At 35.7% G+C, this 15,884-nt stretch overlaps 1 protein-coding gene across 5 annotated transcripts in view; it reads left to right on the forward strand.

Moving 5' to 3' along the window:
- Window positions 1-15,884, forward strand: part of DMXL1 (Dmx like 1) — an 83,561-nt gene that overhangs the window by 20,643 nt on the left and 47,034 nt on the right. For 4 of the 5 annotated variants that reach the window (XM_051641922.1, XM_051641924.1, XM_051641925.1 and 1 more), the window contains exons 7-17: window positions 1,852-2,027; window positions 3,487-3,676; window positions 5,339-5,507; window positions 8,505-8,714; window positions 9,361-9,614; window positions 9,710-10,385; window positions 10,880-11,001; window positions 11,588-11,677; window positions 11,982-12,084; window positions 14,187-14,303; window positions 15,554-15,778. In XM_051641922.1, coding sequence (XP_051497882.1) covers window positions 1,852-2,027; window positions 3,487-3,676; window positions 5,339-5,507; window positions 8,505-8,714; window positions 9,361-9,614; window positions 9,710-10,385; window positions 10,880-11,001; window positions 11,588-11,677; window positions 11,982-12,084; window positions 14,187-14,303; window positions 15,554-15,778 — 2,332 coding nt within the window. The remainder of the gene's footprint in view (window positions 1-1,851; window positions 2,028-3,486; window positions 3,677-5,338; window positions 5,508-8,504; window positions 8,715-9,360; window positions 9,615-9,709; window positions 10,386-10,879; window positions 11,002-11,587; window positions 11,678-11,981; window positions 12,085-14,186; window positions 14,304-15,553; window positions 15,779-15,884) is intronic. The other variant, XM_051641923.1, reaches the window with a different exon arrangement.

Raw genomic sequence — 15,884 nt, forward strand, 5'->3', positions numbered from 1 at the left:
TTTAAGATAACTATTAGTTATAAAACTGAGTACAGGTTTTATGAAAAAAATGTATATTTTGTCATTGATGATGATATATACTGTATGTATTTGACTATTTTTAAAAATCAGTAGGAGTTCACATTTATTTTAAAAGTCAAGTTTTAATAGTTTCTAATGCTATAATACAATTGAATTGTGGAAAAAATGTATTAATCTGCAAATAGCTTCTAGAGGGATAATTTCCTTGCAGTTTTTGACTGCAATATCTTGCGTCATGTTCTGTAGTCTTTTGGTATAAGCTCATGCAAAGCACAGTTACTAAGTAAGTAGGAAAAACTGTGAACTAAGTAGGAAAATTAAAAATTATCATAAATTGTTAAATTACCTGCAGAATCTTTAAAACACATCTTTGTTTCTATGTCTTCTTTGTTTAATGTTTTATGAGAGAGAAGATGCTGGTCAGTGAAACAACCAGCACCTCCTCCTCCCCCATGTCATGTTAAGCATACCCAGATTAATACATTATTTCATTACTGTTCATATTTAATAGCTGATCAACAGCTTGTGAATCTCAGAATCACAGAATTGTTCTGATTTCAGAAGACCTTTAAGATCGTGAAGTCCAACCTTTAACCTGACTCCACCAACCATTAACCTAACTCTGCTGAGTCCAGTGCTGAGCCATATTCCTAAGCACCGCATCTACACTTTTTTTTTTTAGCACCTCCAGGGATGGTGATTCAGCTGCCTATTATGCAAAGGCAACTGGGGAGCTATGGTAGTTCCTGGAGAGACATACCTGCTGTGCCAGGCAGGAGCTTGCTACCATTTACCCCTATACTCTTAAGTCACCACATTCATTCAGGCAGAGGGGATAGGGACTTCTCCATGTCATGAGCCCTGTCAGCCTATTGAGCTTGTTTCAGGGAGGGTAGATGGTGGCTCTAGTGGTCTTATCTCTTTCTTGCATTCCCTGATGCTTCATAACCTACTCACCCCCTCCCAAATCTTCATCACAAAGTGGAGGAATTCCTCCACCTGGGCACACCTCCCACAGGTGTGCTTACTGCTGCCATCCAATAATGGTGTGTGAGTAGTGTGCAAACACACCTGCATGGCATTTTCCCAGAAGAGCTCAGTCTGGGAAGCTGCATCAACCCTAGAGTTTGCGGAGCTGAGGGTTGCCATGGCTTTGTGCCAGCTGGATAGCATAATTCCCCAGCCAAGCTTCAGTGCCCTCCCTGCATGCCCTCCCTGCATGCCCTTTTAGACAAACTCAAGTGCCCTGCTCTGGCTGAGGTATGCTCTGTTTGCCCACTCTGTGCACAGAGCTTCTGGTCACTAGTGCTCCCTACACTGCTTTTTATAAGCAGGGTGTTGTCCCTTGTTCTGTGCTAGTTTATCTGGTCCTTAAAGGCAGAAGGACAAGGACACTAGGAACATGATTTTTTCAGTTATTGTGTGTGCAGACTGAGCAGTAGTGAGTTTGATTTTTGAGATGTAATCTATTGCTTGTATTCCTAATGCTTAAATTTGTGTCTGTAGGTTTTCGGGGTTTTCTGTCAAAGTACAAGTAGTTTTATGAAAATTTGAATACCAGTTCAAGCCAGTACAACTTGTAGTTCTGCAGCTAAAAACTTGCAGCTAGTAAGGAGGTGCAGAGTTAAATGGAAGTTATTAATGGCAAGAGAGATTAAAAGGAAGCTCTGCTACATTGTTGTTTTTTTTTTTTTAAGATCAGGTTTTGAAGTTCTTTTTATTGAACTGGCTTTCTGTCATCCAAAAAGTACTTAAAAGAAAAATGAAAACATACCCAGAAGTACTGAAGGTGAATCATATTCTTATTTACTGTCCTTTTTCTTTCCTCAGGATGATTGTCTTGTGAAAGTATGGTACAATACAGACAGCTGGCGATCAGCCGTAACACCACCTGGTGCAAGTCCAGAAAAACAAGTAAAAGAAGTTGATTTTTCATTTGTTTATTTGGCTCATCCTCGATCAGTAAATGCATTTTCATGGAGGAAGACTAGTAAATTCATGCCACGGTCAGTAGTTATAATAATATCAGTTTTATAGATTGCCCAAAAAATCCCGAGCTGTACTGTCTTCCTAGATATACTGTCAACAGTCACACAAGTTGTACAGTTTAGTTCAGTTAATAATTGAGTTTGTAGACCTTGTATATTGTTAGTGTATATTTGTAGAATTCCTTCACACTGAAGTTCTTGAGAGGGCAGTAAGCATCCTCTTGTCTGGTAAGGGACTGAAAAGATAAAAAGCAAGTCCCTCCGACTGGCTTAGAGATTAGAATAAATATAAAATGAGCTCTTGGAAAAATAGGTCTCTGTGTCTTTTTGATTGCACTATCTTGAATGGTCATCCATGCATTTGATCTCAGCTTGTCCTTCTCTTATCTGTCCTAATGGAATCAGCAATTCAAAAATGCTGTCACTTTGTCATCTTTCTTGAAGATCTAAGTATTTCTGTGTCTTTTGTTTCTCTACATAACACAAACTAGATCTCTGTCAGAAACAGTATCTGGAAATTGAATAAAAATGATCATTTGGAATTGATATTTTGGGTTTGATTTTTTTTTTGGGTGTTCTAACAATTCCTGAATGGCCTGTCTCTAGTTTTTGTCGGTAATTGTCCTGTCAAACTGAAAGAGCGTTACCAATTCTGTGCCTTGCATCCATCTTTTTGCTGTATTATTCCACATAGTAGCCTCTTGAATTCCACATACTTTTGTGTTTAAACAAGTTTATGCTGTCATTTACACCAACTTTGAAGTAGGAAACACTTTATAAGGCCTTTATTGTACTGTTTAAATGATTCTTCAAAATCCACATACTCTATTATGTCTAAGGGAATTTGCTGCTAGACAGGCCAGTTAGACGTTCCATATAGTTCTCAGGTCTTAGCTAAAACTAAATTGTGAACTTGCCTGAACTGCAAGCATATTTTTTTCAGTACCCTTGTTTAGGTTAATAGGATTTTTTATATGTATAAAACAAAAATTGCATTTGAAAAAAGAGTAATTAATAAAAGTGTGTAGTTGCTATTTTATTCCTGGTATTATCTTGGTTTCTCCCATTTGTATATATTATAAGTGCTAGGTAGCAATAAGATCTGGGGAACTGAGAACAGGAATGCAGAATCTGATTAGATTTTTATCTGAAGGACTTTAAAAAGGAAAACATAAAAATAAAAACAGAAATTCCAACTGTGATTTATTCTATAGGTTGAAATCTGTGATTTAGTGTTGCACTGTTGTGTAATGAAGTTTGAGGTAATTTATATCCAGATATTTGAACAGCTATGGAAGCCTTTCATACAGAATCTCTTTTCCTAGGAATGTGTTGAGATTTTCTTTCCTTAGTATCTTTAAGTTACTTGGTGGAGTTTTAAAAACTGATAATGGAATATTTTGTGGTACGGTTGTTTTATTTTGATGCTATGTGATAGTAAGCAGCCTCTTCACACCTAAAATTTTGTTTTTGTTAGTGGTGCTGTCTGCAATGTACTCCTCACTTGCTGTAAGGATAATGTCTGTCGTCTCTGGGCAGAGACTTTGTTACCCAATGACAGTCTATTGTGTGGTGGAGGAAACAACAACTGGAGTGAAGCAGTGAACTTAACAAATAACTTCAAGAGAAATACTTCGAGTAAGGAAAAAGTGCAAAGTGCTTTAGAGGTAAGAAGTGAAATTGAATAGTGAGAATAAACACATGTACACACATGTAGTTTTAGACAGGATTGTAGTTAGTAACTTGAACATGTAAGCTGAACTCCTTTGTATCATAGATGTGCGTAAGATGTTGTGAAAGATTGAATTTACTTGAAATCTTCCTTAGGAAGTCTAAACTGACAGCTGTTCTAATGAACTTTCACATTAGAAGACACTGTTCTTTCATCACTTCTGCCTGTTTGGCTCTGGTGACTGAAGCCGAGTTCTTTGATGTATCAAGTTCAGAGAGCTGGGAACAGCATGGAGTGCATACTGTTTATAGGTTACAGAAACCCACTAATAATGCTGCCTTAAAATATAAAATAGTGGTTTGCCTGTTACCTCTGAAGTTTTTTTCTGTCTTCTGCAACTGGAAAAATGATGCTAATACAAACAAGTTGGAGAGAGTTGTGAGCAACCTGGTCTAGAGGAAGGTGTCCCTTCCCATGGCAGCGTGATTGGAACTAGATGATCTTTAAGGTCCCTTCCAGCTCAAGTCATTCTATGATAATACAAAAGGAAGAAATATAGCCTTGGTTGCCTTTCTGCAAGCAGAACTGCTTGTAAACAGCACCTCTATGTCAGATGATCCTTAACAGGTAGGAGGAAGGTGAGTGAAGAATTAGTAGTGTCCTACAAAGCTGTATAGATAGTATGTGAGCATTGTGCTTTTATCTTAAGTTAGTGATATTTAGCATGCTCATCGTGCTTACTTAGCACATGTGGCATAGATGAAAAGTATGACAGGCTGAAAGGCAGAACACAGAAAAAAAACACAAAAGGAAGAAGAGAAGGGATGTTGGAAACAGTTGTGTTCCTGTTGAAGGTATGAGGTGACATTACAGATATAAGTTACTTAAATAAGTAAGAAATAAGTTAGTTACAAATTGAGAGAAAACTATTCTATGTGAGAATGCTATGGTAAGATGCAAAGGATGGCAAGTGAAAAGGAATGCTAGGAGTGTAATTACCATCCTTAATACAAATTATGTACCTTCTTGTACCTTTTGTTCCCTATATAGATATCTACAGAATGATGGGCTTGAACTATGCAGTATGTGGAGTAAGACTTTTTAATAGTAGCATAGTCAATCTTAAAAATTATTTCTCCCTCAGAAACATGTATTTGCATAAAGGAAGGAAGACCTTAAAATTCCATGGGCCCTACTGATGGGAGTGAAAGTACTGATCTAATCAGATCCGAAATACTGATCCAGTTTTTCACTCTGTGAAAGGACATTACTCAGTTTTGCTGTATTTTTGGTTGTTTTGTTTTATCTTCTTGTGTTGGCTTTTTTTTCTCAAGATCTTATGTATGCTTAGTATACATCTACGAAGCACAGTAATATTTTCTGTTTTAAGTATAAAAAATGTATGGGGATCGTCTGCACACTGATACATGGAGCAGTTGCTATGTCATGGTACTGTATGGGCCTTCATAAATTAATCTGAAGGCATTGTTATCTTTACGGCAGGCACAACCTGAACACTGCAAGAAACTCCTCTGATGCTTTGAAGTAGCTTTTAAAATGAAAACTTGAATTCACTAGTATCAAAAAAACCACTTAGAGATGAAATCTGCTTTTTCTTTTTGAAAGTAATTAAAATGACACCTTGTTCTTCATGCAGTTAAACCTAAGGCACTTTCGACGAGGAAGGAGGAGGTCAGGTGCTGTTGTAGCACATACTGGATTTGCTCCACATCAGCAAGATCCCCATGAAGTTCACAGGAACATTCCTCCTCATGCAAATGCACTTTGTCACTTCCATATTGCTGCCAGTATCAATCCAGCCACAGGTAAGAAGTGTGGTAAACCCTTGTCACAGGGTGAGTTACAATTTCTGTTAGTTTTGTGATGTCTCTGTAAGCTTAACTGGCTCAGATGTATTTGTACATTATTTACATAATCATGCAAAATTACTAGCTTGTTGCTTTCATTTAATGCATTAAAGAACCTTCTTCTACAGTAATGAAATTATTTGATTAAATTCCCACCACAGTAATCCTCTTTCATTTTTGGTCATCTTTAAGCTGAGGTTCACCGTGGTCTGAGATCCGGAAGGCTAAGTATGTGTAATTGGGTTTACAATTTTACTAAGAATTGTGTATGATGTTGGGAGCACACAAATAAAAAGCTTCTTAAAATTACCTAACACTAAGTGTCTGAAGTAATGGCACATCCCTGTACTTTTGTTCTGTCTCTGAAGTAAGGAAAACATGCCTTCATCTTGTGTTCCATAAACTTTAATATCTCCTTCCACTCCAGTAATGTATTAGTAGACTTTAAGGAAAATCCTTTATAGTTGCTATTATTTCTGCCTTTGTAATTGTTTGTGCGCACTGAAAATGAAGTGCTTGTCTACTCAGTGAAAAACTGAATAGAAATGCAGTATTGAGTGGCCTTTCAGTAAGGTTTTAGTGCTGTGATGTAATTTCCTGTTCCTAAACATAATGAACAAGCATACAAGCTTTTCGTAAAGTCATTAAGTTCAGTCTTATAAATAGTATTTTTAAATTGTTTTTTTGTTCTTATTGCACTTTGTGTGAAAGGCCAGTTTTGACATAAAGACAGTTAGGACTAGTTCATATTTATAGCTGTAAAGTCTTTTGTGTGGTTATGAAGAACTATTGGTTTCCACTACCTTGCTGGGCTAAGCAAGCTGTAAACACCTTCTCCTGAGAGGTTAGAGTTAGCCTTCACTTTTTTACAATTGGTTCATGTTGCTTTTAATAGATGTGACTAGAACCACATCCAGCCTACCAGAAGGGAACTTCTTGCAGTTATGTGCTGTACCATCAATCCTATCCCGTTGTATTTCTACAGGAAGTGTCTCCAGTCATTACATGTGTTCCTACCCAGTGTCATAAAGGAAATTTTCTGCAAAGCTTCTTGGATATTTGGAGATCCCCTGTTCTGTGTCTTTATATTGCACAAAGAGCTAACTAACTTTTTTGTGTGGCTAGCACATAATCCTTCCCTATCTTTTTTTTAATTTTATTTCTACGCTTAATGCACTTCTTTCCTTACTCATTTATACATAACTTTTAAGTAAACTTTAATGTAATTTTCAGTAGTCTTTGCAATATAAATGTGCCCAACTGCAAACTCATAGAATGGGAATAATTCTGAGAAATATGATATAATATTTTCCAATGTGTCTAGCACTTGCCTTTGGCTGTTTTGATCTTGTGTTCCTTCTATGTTATTTGTATTATCTGTCTTGATACTGTCTTTTGGATCACTTGGTCTTTAACTCAGTAGATTGGAGGATAACAGATTGTTCTTTAGTGCAGAACCTCTGAAGTAACTTTCACATCTTAAATCCTAATTTGAAGAAATAGCCATTCTCCCTTACAGTCAAGCCCTTAAGTACCTCAGTCTAACCAGATTCTCTAAGCCGTCCTTTTAGTGTGCCCTTTTGAAATTAAATTTAATCTGAAAACCTAATTGTATTTTATTCTATTTAAACAAAATCAGTTTATGATCTTTCATTTGAAAATTTGCCCTTATTAGAGCATTTGGAGTCCTTGAGAAGGCCAGAGCATCTTTATTTCACATTCACTTCACTTTTTGAAGAAGAGTAATGCTTTTGAAGAAGAATAAATGTTGTTTGGGGTTCTTTTTAGCTTTTATTGCATTTGTGTTCTGTTGTTAATTTTTAAACTAGTTTTCTTGCAGGAATAAAGTCCTTGGGACCTTCTTTTATACTAGAGCATTACTTAAACTAGTATTCAGCTTGGGTGTGGAGTTCAGTGAATGGAATAAGCAGTGGTTGTGAGGACAACAATATCTCTAGGCAAATCCAGAAAAGGTTACTGAATCCAAAGACCTTTAGAATTTTTCTGGAAAGAGTGAATGTGAATTAGTAAGCAAATAGAAATTCTCTATGGACTTTGTCCAGAGCTGAGCATCAGTTAGCACTTTGTAGTTTTGAGGTAGGAGAATGGAAAAAAATGGGGGGGATTTTTCTGTGATCTTTTTATATATACTCAAAGTACAGAGATTCATAATCTAATCTGAAAAGTAATCTTTCTACTTGACCTTCTTTTTCACACTTACTGTAGTTTCACCTTCCAAAGAGACCTCAACAGAATTCTTCCCTCCATGTTGTTTTTGCTGAATGTACTATGATGTTTTTGAGACTGGCATTAATTGACCCTTTTCAGGAAGTCAGACTATTTCTTAAATGCTCCGTTCTCCTCTTGCGCCCTTCCCCTGCTGCACCCCCTTCCCACAGTAACATTGCTGATGGCCATAGTGGTACTTTCTTCTGTGTGCTCTCAGTTATCCTTGTCTTAGGCTAGATGGGAGGGTAAATATTTCAAAGCCAGCTTTTTAAAAAAACAATCAGACTTTGAATAAAAAGTATTTTTATCCCAGGGCATGAGATTTAAGTAATGCAGTGTAACTAGGGAGCAGAAGATGAGAATATGTATGAACTAAATGTTGGGAAATTCTGCTTAAATTACTTGGTTCATACTGAGCTGTAGTAGCAAAAGACAAGGTAAAGTAACTGTATGTACAGTGTTACATCATGAAGATGTAACAGTGCAGGGCTATACTGTAATCCTAATGTAAGCATATCAAAGAGCCTCCCAGAGGAACAACCCTTGTGATAGCAGTCAAGGAGTTTAATGCTGAAAAGTAGATGATGTTGTTGAGAGGAATTACAAGTGGCAACATACTTAGTGTATTTTTTCATGGTACAGTTTCTGCATAAAATTGATTTCTCTGAAATTATTTTTTGATCAAACTACATGGTTTTCAAAAATGTCAACATCTTTTTCTGGTAGATATTCCTCTGCTCCCTTCTATCACATCTCTGAGTCTTGGTGGAAATGAAGAAAAAAGTGGACCTTTTGTTGTGCACTGGCTAAACAATAAAGAACTTCATTTTACCTTATCTATGGAAGTATTTTTGCAGCAACTTAAGAAGAGTTTTGAACATCATTCTGAAACTAACACCGAGGAATCTAATCAAATGGATGGGAGATCAGAGGAAGGTAAAAGTCTTATACACAAGTGATTTTCATTTTACAAAGTAATTTTTACTGTTCTTTCATGTGCAGTAAGAGGCAGGCAATTTGACTGTAAGGACAGATTACAGTAGCGTTTCTATGCATTTCCTTCCCTTATGCTGGAAGTACCTAAGTGACTCTTAAAAATCTGTATCTAAAAATTCTGAATTTGTTTATGGTTGTTCAAAAAACTTTGAGTTCTTTATTCTGAAAACTGTAGTACCTACTTAGGCTGACCTGGAGACCTTTGCATGGAAGTGCTTTATTGTAACATTTTTTAAGGAAGCAGGTGCAACATTAGGATTAACTTTCTTTTTGAAGTGCTAACATAAACCTAGTTTAAATGTCTTTATTCTCCAAGATAACACTGTCAATTAATTTAAATACATACAGTTTGAAGATGACTGCTTGCAAAAAATTTATATAAAATGGGGGCTAGTAAAAGTGTTTAAGATTCAGTATGAACTGTTTTTGTTTGTTAGTCATTTACTGAGGTCTGCTAGAGGATTTCTGGTTAAAACTCTTATTTTAAATTGGTACTTACATGAGTGGCTTATGAAAGACCTGGAAAATGCTGCTTTCAATTCTTCTGTTTTTGAATATAAAATATATAAATCTGTGTGTGTTCTAGAAGTTGATGAAACTGGAGATGAACAGAAGGGGATCCAAGAAAAGAAGGAACTGGGTGATGAGAAAACTACTCCAAATTCAAGCCTTGTTCCTTTGTCTTCTGCTATTATTGATCATGAAATTGAAGTACTACTTTCTGAATGGAGTAAAAATGCTGACATGCTTTTCAGTATACATCCTATGGATGGTTCACTGCTAGTGTGGCATGTGGACTGGCTAGACGAATACCAGCCTGGCATGTTTCGCCAGGTGCAGGTACTTTATTTTTTCTGGGTTATGCATTGTTATTCTGTTGGAAGTATGATGAGAAAATTATTTCATTATTTATTCTTTTTCCCTTAAAATTCCAGGTGTCATTTGTCTCAAGAATTCCTGTTGCATTTCCAACAGGTGATGCAAACTCTCTTTGCCGAAGTATAGTGATGTATGCTTGTACCAAAAATGTTGACTTAGCTATTCAACAAGGCAAACAGAAACCTCCTGGCCTTACACGATCTGCATCTATGCTTATCTCTTCTGGACACAGTAAATCAACAAACAGTTTAAAACTAAGTATCTTCACGCCCAATGTTATGATGATTTCCAAACATGCAGATGGGTCATTGAACCAGTGGCTAGTGAGTTTTGCTGAGGAATCTGCTTTTTCCACTGTGCTCAGTATTTCACATAAATCACGATATTGTGGTCACCGTTTTCATCTTAATGACTTAGCTTGCCACTCAGTATTACCACTGCTGCTTACAACATCACATCATAATGCTCTAATTTCGCCAGATGTTGAGAATGCAAAACAGGCAAATGATTCTCAAGAGTCACCAGCAAGATTTCAGAGTAGAGGCAATGTGAGCCTAACATCACAGGATCCCAATGCAGTTTACAGTGAACTTATTCTTTGGAGAGTTGACCCTGTTGGGCCTTTGTCCTTTTCTGGTGGAGTTTCTGAACTTGCACGGATCAATTCTCTCCATATTTCAGCTTTTTCTAATGTTGCATGGCTGCCCACACTTATACCCAGCTACTGCCTTGGTGAGTTTAATTTCCTCAATTTTGTTCTAAAATAAAAGTAATATAACCTAATAATGCAATTCAATAGATAATTTAGATATACTTGTATGTGTTGGAAAAAATGTTAAATGTGGGTCTTTTTCACAGATTATTCCTGCATGAAGAATTGCTGTGGTTCTGCTTTTTTAATGTATTTGATAATTTAGGAGCTAATGCAGTAAAATTCTTAGATTATAGTGCATACTTCAGAATCTTATTCCCTTAAAGGCAGAGGTAGATTTTTGTCTGATTTGCAAATGGGATTCTCATTTCATTTCATATACTTGGATTTGTTTGCAAAGCACAGCATGTAAATTTTTTAGTTCTTGTAAATAGAAGTTAATGAGAGAATTTTTCTTATGTTGTTTTCTTTCATAACTTCAAAATTGCCTATTTCAAAAAAAACCCAACAAGCAAAACAAAGAGAAACTTGGTGTTTGAATGCCTGAGCACTTTTTTGCATTCTTACTTTTCAGGTGCATACTGTAATTCTCCAAGTGCCTGCTTTGTGGCTAGTGATGGACATCATTTGAGGTTATATCAAGCAGTAATAGATGCTAAGAAACTTTTGTGTGAGCTCTCCAATCCAGAAATTTCTGTAAGTGAAAAGCTGTCTCAAGATTTTGGAGGTTGAAACTTCTTTCAGTAGCAGTAGTTTCAGACTTGTTGGTGACTAGCTAAGCTGGTTGCTTAGGATTTTGCAGAATATGGTAGTTTAGCTCTGCTTGTAAAAAGCGCTATGGTAAAGCTTTTTAGCATTGTAGCCACACTGCATTCCATTTAATCTCAAACTCTGCATATTGAGGCAGGTCAATATTTGGTTGGGAGTTCCTCTGAAACACTTGCACTACAAGGAGTAGTAACAGAGGAACAAACTCTGTGTGCATTGTCCATCATAAGGACAAGTCGAGATGACAATGCAGCTTCAGGAAAGGACAAAAAACAGCTGAATGTGAGGCCTTCCAGATATTTTTGTCACCTTTCAGCTATCAAAAACCATGTGGCTTTTGTAAAAACTGGGAATGTTACCTGTGTTTTTGGTGGATTACAACCAGTATATATTTCATGCTTTAGTTAATATTTGTTTAGTGATCCTGCACCTGTCTACTGGGCTGTGCCACAGAATGGCAGTAACTCACAAAACTTGAGCTAACAAGACCATCTCTCTGACTCTTTCTGAACAGAAATATGTTGGTGAAGTTTTTAACATCATAAGTCAGCAATCTACAGCTCGCCCAGGATGTATCATTGAACTGGATGCTATCACAGAGCTTGTAAGTTTTATTTCTGTACTCATTTTTATACCATCATTAGCTTGTTTTCAAAGTGTTAATCATAAAGGCTATGCATGTTGCTCTTCATCAGATGAAGAGGAGGTATTTAAAGATGTATTCTGACATATACTTGCGTTTGGTTTTGTAGTACCTGTAAATGAAAACAATGAGTAATAAAGGTGTGTTTTCTTGATAAATCTGTCATTGTTGTGTATAACTTGTCAAAAGCTCTTGTGTTAGAGAGCAATCTTAAACAATACACTCCAACAATGTTCACTCCCTGTGTGTGTTTCTGCTTTTTTAGCATGGCAGGAAAACACAGTTATTCCATGTTTTTCAAGAAGACTTGATTTTAAATAACCAGGAGAAGGAAATACCTGAAAAGAGGAACAATTTATCAGACTCTGGTAAAGAATTATTTTTCTTAGAATGTAGAAGACAAAGCATTCAATTTTTCATTCCACAGAGGAAAAAGAACTTGTTCTATAGCTTTTAGAATGTTAAGGTCAAATATCTTATATTTAAGAACTTTCTATAGCAAAGATGAAAACTTGGTCTAATGAAGCTCATTGGTGTTTCACTTCCTTTAAGAGCTGTGTAACCAAATTTTAGATGAGGTAACCTATATAAGGAGATATCCATCATGTACTGTGTTGAGCATTCCATTGGTGATACCTTTCTTATAAGAGGGGGAGAAGGATTTAAATGTAGAGCCTGTAGCTGTAGTGTATAGACGAAGTTTACAGTATCCTTTTTATGATGGTTGTTCATCTATCATCAGCTAAATATTGTTCCTTAGACCTTGTGTGGTACAATGAATTACAGGTGAAAAAAATTTCCCCAAACATAACTGTAGAATACGATACTGTGAGTAGTGTGTGGATTTGTAGGTCTTGGGACAGTCTGAATTGCTTTAGAATAAATGATCAGTTTTCCTTGGTGGAATGCATCAGTCATCATGTTTTATAGGCATTCCAGTTATGTTATATTCCAATTAAATAATCTGAGGAAAAAAAGAGTCAGAGTAAAGTTTGTGATATCAAATCACCTGCAATAGTTGTAAGATGAGTGCTGAATAAAAGAAAGCAAAACTGAAACAGTGTCAACATATTGCATAATGGCTTGGTGCACAAAATTTATTTTCGTTAGAAAAAACGGCAGGAATCTAGGGAAATACTGCCTGAACTGCATATAGGTGGCTATCAGTTCTGAATTAGCTGTTTCTAGTCAAGAAAGAGATTTGGAGTAATGGAGACAATCTGAAAATGTCAACCCTACTCTCAGTGGAGGTCAAAAAATTGTAAATGGGATGTTGAAAATTAGGAGCAAAATAGAGTACAAAAATAAGCGTTACCTTATAGCATGACTTTATTGTATGTTTTCATCTTGAGTATAATATACAGAAAGGACTTTAAAAGAAATATGCAAGTTATTTGATCTTAGTAAAGGTCAATTTTATACATCTATATGTGAAGTTCTGTATAGATTGCTACTGTGTAAGAAATGGGCTAATTGAACACTTTGAAAAACTGTTAATCAGAAGCATATAATTCACATACATTCTAACTCAAAAGTATCTTCTAGTATTTTAAAGCTCTTTGGTTTTAAACAGCCCACTTCCTCTAGTTTAATAAAGCATGTAAATATGTAGCTCACATTTTTTAAAAAAAACCCGAAAAACCAAATTCATTTGCATTGTTCTGCAGTACTGTAAGCAATCCAGTGTCAAAACCACAGGGTAAATACAACTTATTCTTGATGATGTTTTGTGTGGAGGCACACCTAAAGAAGGGTCAAAGGAATCATGGAGGAAAGGATGCCACTAAACTATTTCTTCTTGATCTTAGTGGGTTTAGTTTGGTGCTGCAGATGGGGAATGGGTGCATCCTATAGAAATGGGCTCCTTTTGATACTGCAACTCATGTTTTCTTTGAGTGAAACTGTAGCAAATAATTTCTTAAGAAGAAACATTTTCACTCTTGTGCTTTCCAGATGATATAGGTCTGTCCAGGTTGTGATCCATTAATCTATTCATTAGACCAGTCTGTGGCTTTCTGAATTGTTGAGACTGCATTTTTTCTCTATATCTAACTTGTTTACTTTTTATACATTAAAGTCTAAACCTCTGCCTAGTTCACTGTCTTAGGTGTAAAGCTGCCAATAACAGATAGATAGCTAAGAAACTTAGGAGGCAAGAATGGAAAAGGCAAAGATGTAGAGGTGAGAGTACATTCTGGGATTTAATTTAAACACAGCAGATTTAGACAAATACGTTGTCCTCCCTAGAAGAAAATTTTGTCACTTCTTCATGTGTGTGCCTATAATAGTAGTACTTACTGTTTGTGATAAAATACTGTGAAAACAAATATAACAGAGTTGGATGTAGTCAGACCATTGCAATTCAGTATTAGTTCGTGACAGCTTAATATGATTATTTTCTAGTCAGCAGAATTTAGTTGTGTTTTTGAGTGAATAAAACCTAAGATCTTCCTGTTCTGGATTTTCTCAGGAAACCAGCAGAATGGATTCTCTGAGAAATTCTATTTAATAGTAGTGGAGTATACTCAAAGTCGTTCATTATTACATATGTGGCATTTACATTTGAAGTCAATTCCTGTCTCAATAGGTAAGCCCTCTTTTTTGTAGTTTTCTGTTGGAAAAAAAAATCACTGTCTTGTCAATCTATCTGCTGTTCAGTGTATTGTAAAATGTATTTCAGTTTTTTGAAAAGAATCTAAAAATCTTCAATTACAAGCTTTCATGACAACCCATTCTTTCTTGGTTACTTCTTGGTTACTAATCTTCAGAATGCTGAAGCTTTTGAGTTCAGCCTGGACCCAAAGTTTAATATACTTTTTGCATTCTAAGGGCAAATATATTTATTGGGTTTTATTAGTCTAGCAGTTCAGATGGTTTACTTCTCAGTTTTTGTTCTTTTTTTGAGTGCACGTAAATTTGAAATTAAACTGTAGTCTGAAGCACCTAGACATCAGAGATGCAATTATGAAAAAATTTAAAGTTCTGCAGTCTGCTGGTTCTCTACCACAAACACTATGAAACTTTAAAGTAAGCTAAGTTATACTTAGTACTTTTCTGCTAACATGTAAAGATTTTAAGAAAACATAAATCGGTTGTTCACTACATACCAGAGGAGTCTGTTAAACCGAATTGGTAGTTGTCTTGCTGTTGTTTGCAAAGGCAGATTTTCATCAGTTATTTTAAGTATTATTGCAATTAGTCTATAAGGTGGTGAGAGAGACTAAATATCCAAATTTTCTGATCTACTTAAATGATGAGGACCTTACTGATTAGACTTTTCAACCAACCAATTAGTTGACAGTTTTCATGTTGCAAATCCATCAAATTCACACTGTAACTACTGAGTATTATGGATACATGATTTTTTTTTTTTAATATCACATAATCTCAGAGGTGCTACTTTTTAAGCAAATACTAACAAAACTTCTGGAAAATACTTTTGCCCCAATTTGTAAGGTAAGACATGGAAGTCTAAACGTAGTTTTCACTAGCTACAGGTATTTTGTTCTTCATGAAACACTAATTTTCATGGATAACTGCATACGTACATCTGTTGTCTGTAGTTTTGATGTTTCTGGTTACAGTTTGGCTGTTTTAAGTGTATTAAGTTTAAAACTAACTTCTCAACAGTTCTAGAATTTCAGAAGTATTTCATGGGAAGTGTGCTAGCATTTTTCTTTGAATTTCGATGTGGGAATGCATTTCATTAAAATGAAACTAAAATATGATGTCATGTTTTATCTGTCTCTGTGGAATTTTTAAGGTGAGTAAAGTTACTTCTTAGATTAAAAGAAATAATTGACTTTTTCAAATTAAAAACGCTAACTTTTTTTTTAGATGAAGAGATAGATTCAAATACATCTGAAGCAGCAACACGAATAGAAGAAGTATATTCTTCACCAGATCCAGAGAAGATCCAGTCACCTTTCACTCAGAAGTATCAAGCCTGTAGAGCAAACCTTCAGAGCACCAGCTCACTTACTCTGTCTTCCAAAATGGTGTATAGTCAAGAGCTGAATTTGCCAGAAGGAGTAGAGATAATAAGTGTAAAGCCATCGGCAGGTTTGTAATTTTTCTCAAAGAATAAAGGGATCCTTGCCTTTCTTGCTTTGATCCTAAAATAAAGTAAGTTGGGTAAGTTTGGTGTTTGTTGTTAAAATGCCTGTAG

Source organism: Apus apus, chromosome Z, assembly GCF_020740795.1.
Source record: "Apus apus isolate bApuApu2 chromosome Z, bApuApu2.pri.cur, whole genome shotgun sequence".
NCBI classification, from domain to species: Eukaryota; Metazoa; Chordata; class Aves; order Apodiformes; family Apodidae; genus Apus; species Apus apus.